This window comes from Mustela lutreola, chromosome 9 (genome assembly GCF_030435805.1).
Source record: "Mustela lutreola isolate mMusLut2 chromosome 9, mMusLut2.pri, whole genome shotgun sequence".
Classification (NCBI taxonomy): domain Eukaryota; kingdom Metazoa; phylum Chordata; class Mammalia; order Carnivora; family Mustelidae; genus Mustela; species Mustela lutreola.
In genome coordinates this window covers 92,599,957-92,605,956 of record NC_081298.1, presented here as the reverse complement: position 1 = coordinate 92,605,956, position 6,000 = coordinate 92,599,957, and the positions used below count along the sequence as shown (strand labels likewise).

Below are 6,000 nucleotides of genomic sequence, written 5' to 3'. Positions count from 1 at the left end.
CCCCAGGCTCCTCCCACCTTAGAACATTTTTTTTGTTCCTAAGTTTCCCCAGTGAGATTGGGTTGGGGGGAGGGGCTGGCTGGTCGGGAGGACACACTGCCATTCATTAGGGCTCCTACGGAAAGGGCTACTTTTTCCATCTCAGAAAACCCTCGTTTTCTACCAGAGAAATGGGCAGAGGCCTCTCTCTGGAACTTAGCTGGAGGGATGTCACTCTCCGGGAGAGACCCTCCGTCTGCAAAATACCCCAAAGCAGGCCCAGCCTGCCGTGTTCCTTTGTTGGGACAGAAAGGGAATGGAATCTTACCAATAGGTGAAAAGGGCTAGAGAACACCAAGGATGGGCCCACCCTTCTTCCTACAAAGGCCTAATACTAAAAGGGAAGGGGAAAAAAAACCACCAACAAAGAGTTTAAGATAGTAGTCCCAGCTTTTTCAAATATGAAGCATTTTTTAACCAATCCATTTTTTAATTTTTAAATTCTTGACATTACAGAACTAAACTGAAATTTATTAACATTCCACTCTTACATTTCTTATCGACAAACAGAAATAAAATTCATGAGCCAAAAACCCAAACAAAACTAAAAACAGGGAAAAGCTTATAAAACTAAATATGGATCCCAGCATTAACAGCTGAACAGAGAATGTGATTTTTAAATTCTTAGCGGATGATAAAGTTGTGTAGAAACTGAACACTTACAAATTATTTAAAACCTGGAATCACTGACCAGAAATTACACAGTTGGATCATGGGAAAACAGCAGAAAGGGGTTTTAAGTGAACCTACACTGTTCTAGCTGCACCCCATGCCCTTCTCGGAGGAAAGCCTGGCATTGATTAGATACTGGGCCAGACTAATACTGGCAGCAGAACCAGTGATAGTAACCTGCCTACCAGAGGAGCCTTCCACGGGATTGGCAATTTTGATCTGGGCCCCGGACATCTGGCGGATCTCATTAATGTTGGCGCCTTGGCGCCCGATTATGCAGCCAATTAAGTTATTTGGAATGGTGAGTTCATGGGTGGTTTGAGTAGATGCATCCAAACTTGCCCAATAGCCTTTCACCTCTGGAGAGCTGGAGTCAATTCCGGCGAATCCGGTCCCGCCGTGCATCATGGCAAAGTGAGACTGTTGTCTTGCCACCTGGTTCAGCTTGGCCAGATCGAGCGGAGAAATGGTGTGTTGTCCTTGAATCGAGTAGGCATCTAGAGGTGGTCCCTCCAGGTCATGGGTGGCATGGGGGTAGCCCGCAGCGTCGCTGCACCGATCTTGGCCGCCCGCGCAGATGACTGGAGAGCTGGCCGGCATGGGCTGGTACGGAATGGTCATGACTCTCCCTTGCGGAGACTGGGAGAGCGTCTCCAGCATGACCAGGCAGATCTGCTTGACACACTCGGTGACAGACTGCGGCACGCCAGCAATGGTGATGGCCCGCTCAGTGGAGTTGGGCAGCATATCCCCCGCCACCTGGACCTGGGCCCCCGTACTCTCGCGGATCTCTTTGATCTTACACCCGCCTTTCCCAATCAGGGAGCCGCACTGGGTGGCCGGCACCACCAGCCTCAGGGTGACCGGGGGCCTGCTGGCCGCCGTGCTGTTGGTCATGGAGCTGTTGATATCTTCTTCCAGCTTATCGATGATCATAGCGAAGGCCTTAAAGATGGCATTGGTAGGGCCGGTCAGAGTGATGATTCTCTCCGGACAATTCCCCTCCGAGATGTTGATCCGCGCGCCACTCTCCTCGCGGATCCTCTTAACCGACTCCCCTTTCTTCCCAATGATGCTTCCTACTTCCTTTCCGTGCATAAGCAGCCGAATGGTGAGAGTCACATTTAGTCCACTTTCAGTCACACCGGCATCCATGGCGAGCGGCGGGCGGCGTTCGGGGGAGTTGGGCTCGTTACGTGGTCAAGTCTTTGGTGGCTGGCGGGGGGAGGGGAGGTGTAGGCCCAAAACTGCCGGCGCGAGGCGAGCGAGGGCCGCGGGAGCGAGCGGGCGCGGGCGGGAGGCCGCGGCGTCGTCGCAGGGGCAGGCGGCGGCGGCGGAGGGGGCGAGCGGGGCCGGGAGCGGCGGGCGGGCGGGTGGGCGAGGGCGCGGCGGTGGCGACTCCGGCGGCAGCCTCGGCGGTCTGGGCGGGGCGGGAAGCCCGCTTTCAACCCCGCGTACCCTCTGACCCCGGAAGTGCTTGCCGCGCAGGACCCCTTGAAAAAAAAAGAGGACCCGTCTTTTTTAGGTCACAAGATTGCGCCAACCTCCACATGGTAGTTTTTAAAAACTCTTTTTAACAGCCTAGCGTTGAACATAAAGCCCCGATGGGCAGATGCTGTGAGCCCGGCAAGGTTTTAAAACAACGTGCATTTTATTAACTCAAGCGCCACTGGCAAATGTTTTGAAATGTTAGTGTTGTGAATGGGGTTGAAACGTTATTTTCCCGCCTTGCAAAAGGGGTTTGGAAGCGGAGCGACACGGGCAGCCCCGGCAGTAACTGCAGGCGGCAGCTGGGACGCCGCGGGTTTAAAACGTGCGCGTGAGGCGGCTAGAGCGCGTGCGCGAGGGTGTGGGGAGACGGGAGGGGCAGCGGCGGTCTTCCGGGGGGGAGGGGCGGCGAGGCGAGGCTTGTGGGGCGGGTGCGCGCGCGCGAGCGCGCGCGAGCAGGCACGTGGGGCCCCTTCGTCCCCGGTGCCCGGGCGCCTCGCGCCAGCCCCCAGCCTTGCCCCGGTCCCCCAGCGGCGACCGGTGAGGAAAAAAACCGAAATCCCCCCACCGCCGCCCAAGTTGCGGCTCTGCACTTGATTTCTGGGCAGTGTTGGAAACCTGGCCATAAAAAAAGAATGGCGTCCATTTACATAATGCTTTGTTTGCATTTTGCAAGTTTCTTTCGGTTGAATCTAGAGAAACCCCACCTCCTAGTGTCTTTTTAGTCGTGGCAGTCTTGTCAGACATTTAAGACAATGGTATGCCTCTTGGGAACCGCATTTTTTTAGGGGTCCCGAGTAGTGCGGGGGGGTGGTTCTTGCGATTTTCCCCATGCCGTTTAAGCTCCCGCTCTGCCTTTCTACCCTTGGTGCAGACGCCGCGCCCCGCTTTCTTCGGGGGCGGCCCCTGTCGGGCCCCGCCATCTTGGAAGGCCTTTCTTGCAGTTCGCCATCGCACGTTCTTCTCGCTAAAGAAAAGTCGTTTGGGTGGCTCGTGTACGTTTATTTCTTTCCGTTTCTCTTTACTTCGGCTAAGCCGGACAGAGAATGCACCCAGACAGACGTGTGCGCAGCGTGCTTTAGGATCCCGCAGGGAAAGAGGCTAACGTGGCGGTCCCTCCGCCCCCCCTTCCTTCCCCATGGGGTGGCCGCCATGTTTCCGGAACACAAAATGGCGACACGTGTCCTGGATTTGTCGCCAACGAGAAATTGGGGTCGACCCTAAAGCTCCAGAATGCCCCCACCCCCATCCCGTGCGTCTTGGCGGCAGCCTTCCCCTCGCAGCGAGTGCTCTCTGCCCACCCGGGTCCAAACCTCGGCTGCCTAATTTTAATGCATTTCCTCCATTAATTTAAAATGGAAACGTTTATAACTAAAAAAATGAAGGCATAATACTGAGTTCTCGTTAGTTTTAAATTTAATAGTGAGTAACGAGGGGCAGTACCAGTGGTTAATTTGGGCCCCCCCAGTACCGAAGCATTTAGGAATTGCTGCTTTAAGAAATGAGCTAGAAAGTTCCTGATTTCCTAGACTTTCATCTCAGGCTGGTGTGCTGGAGAGACCAAGAAATGGTCTCATAAAACAACTTAAAAAAATAAAAAAGATAATTTCCATAAAGCCATTCAGATACCAGTGACCTTTTTCAGAGGGCAGCTGGCTGGTGAACCTCAGTTTACCCACACCTGGCATTCACTTTTAGTGTGGGGGGACAGAGACGAATGTTACTGTGCATTTACCAGTGCCAGATGCTGTGCTACCATTTTACTGCATACTATCTTTAATTTTTACAATGATCTTCTGAGGTAGGTTTTACCTCTCTCTCTCTTTTTTTTTTAACAGACGAATTCACTTAGGCCCAGAGAGATGAAGTGACTAATTCAAGGTCACACAGTGTGGAGGATGGAATCCTGACCTTCTGATTTCCTTATTGGTGAGCACATTTTCAAATTTTTTTAGTAAGTTACGGTTTTAGAATTCAAGTGCTATTTCGATGTTTAGGTGAGCTTGTCATTTAAAGGAACCCCTCAGGTAACCTTTTGGTGCATAGTTACCCCCAGTTTGTATCTGGGGATTCCCAGTTTTTCCTGGTATGAGCTATATCTGTAAGAGGCTCAAATGCTATTTTTTTAATGAGGTGTTTGGGTGACGATAGGGAGGGGGAAATGATTCAGCCCTACCCAAAGGCTGAAGTATCTGTCAGTCCAGCCTTGTCTGTGGCACATTTAAATCTACCTGGCTCTGTGGGAGCAAGCAGTTTCTGTGTGTGACTCACTAGCTTCCTTCAGCTAAGCATGGGCATGATTTCCGCCTTCCTCACCCCAATATCCTAACCAAGTAAAAATAAATAATTTGATTTTGGCACCAAGCCTTCATTTCTCTGCAAATATTGAGAGGGCATGACACTATTAGGTAAATCGTTAAGTCTGTGAACTCTTGAGTTTAATGTAACAAATAAATTGTAGGCCAAACAAGGAATATGTATGTGCCTGAATAGGGCTCTACATGCATGGATGTTAGAGATGGAGAGAAGGGTTTTTTGCTTCTCTTATGTTAGTGCCCTATATCATAGTTTTTGAAGTGCTTTTGCATTACCGTATATAATTCTACAAACAACTTTGGTAGGTGGATATGTCATAGCAACAATGACAGTAATGGCACTAAGTGCTTACTACGCCAGATACTGTTTGAAGCTTTATTCTGTATGATAATTCAGTGGCTTTCATATTTTTTTATTTTAAATATTTTATTTCTAAGTAATCTCTACCCCCAGCATGGGGCTTGGACTCACAACCCCACAATCAAGATTACATACTCCACCGACTATGCCAACCAGGTTTCTCAACAGTTTTAAAAGCAAACCACCATAAGAGCTAAATTTTACAAAATAACTCATATATGCACATATATATATATATATCACGTATATGAAACAAAATCTTTGCAGAACAATACTTGTTCTTATGATGTGCAGTATACTTTGGTAGTTTCTGTTCTTTAACATGAAATAAAAAGGCACATCAAAACTAAAATAATGAGAAACCCATTATTAGGTTGTGACCAAAATGATTAATGTACACATTTAATCCTCACAAAACCTGTGATGGGGGTGATGTTAATTTCCATTTTGCAGAGATACAGAGGGGTGAAGGATTTTGTCCAAGGTACAGTTATTAAATTGGAAAATAGGGGTTTGAATCTAGGCAATCTGAATCCAGAGTCTGTATATTTACCACTATGTAAGATGTGGTTTCTGCAAAGGACCTTGTCTTATAGGAGAGACAGAACTGTTTGGGGAATTAAAATTATTAGTAAATATTAAAAACTGAGGAGACAAAAAGAGAAATTATATATAATTAGGAATTATATCCTGATTCAAACTATTCTGCTTCTCTAAATCTGCCACATATTTATTTTCCCTAAAGAAAATTGTATCCATTGAGTCTGTCTTCCCAAGACTGCTTGTTTTAAACCTTTTTTGCCTGAAGTTTTCCATTAGTTTTTTCTTATCTGAGTACCTCTAGGATTCTACCTTCTCCTGCCCCTCAATAAAGATATCCCCTTCCCAGCTCTCAGCCTCTTTGTTTCCCCTAGAGTCCTACAAACCCTCTCTGCCTGCATAGGCAACATGAGCTGTTGATTCAATTGTAGCGTGTCTTGTTGTTGATAGTGTGTTTGTATAGGCTGCGTGCTGTGGATGACCCGGAAATCTGGTAAAGAGGGCACTGGACTTGGGAATCTGTGGCTCTGGCTGCCAGCTTCAGCTCTGCCACTGTCTAGCTTTGAGAAGTTTATAACCCAACTC

General features: G+C 48.6%; 2 protein-coding genes across 49 annotated transcripts in view; one reads left to right on the top strand and one right to left on the bottom strand.

The window, feature by feature from the left end:
• Positions 1-410: 410 nt before the first annotated feature.
• PCBP1 (poly(rC) binding protein 1) lies at positions 411-2,090 on the bottom strand. The gene has a single exon (XM_059187905.1). The coding sequence runs from the start codon at positions 1,864-1,866 to the stop codon at positions 796-798; it is 1,071 nt and encodes a 356-aa protein (XP_059043888.1). The 5' UTR covers positions 1,867-2,090; the 3' UTR covers positions 411-795.
• Positions 2,091-2,602: 512 nt separating this feature from the next.
• The window catches only part of ASPRV1 (aspartic peptidase retroviral like 1), a 115,972-nt gene continuing 112,574 nt past the window's right edge, over positions 2,603-6,000 (top strand). For 22 of the 48 annotated variants that reach the window (XM_059187944.1, XM_059187948.1, XM_059187939.1 and 19 more), the window contains exons 1-2: positions 2,603-2,957; positions 4,038-4,153. The gene's annotated coding sequence lies outside the window, so the exon portion shown is untranslated. The other 26 variants (XM_059187947.1, XM_059187942.1, XM_059187941.1 and 23 more) reach the window with 11 other exon arrangements.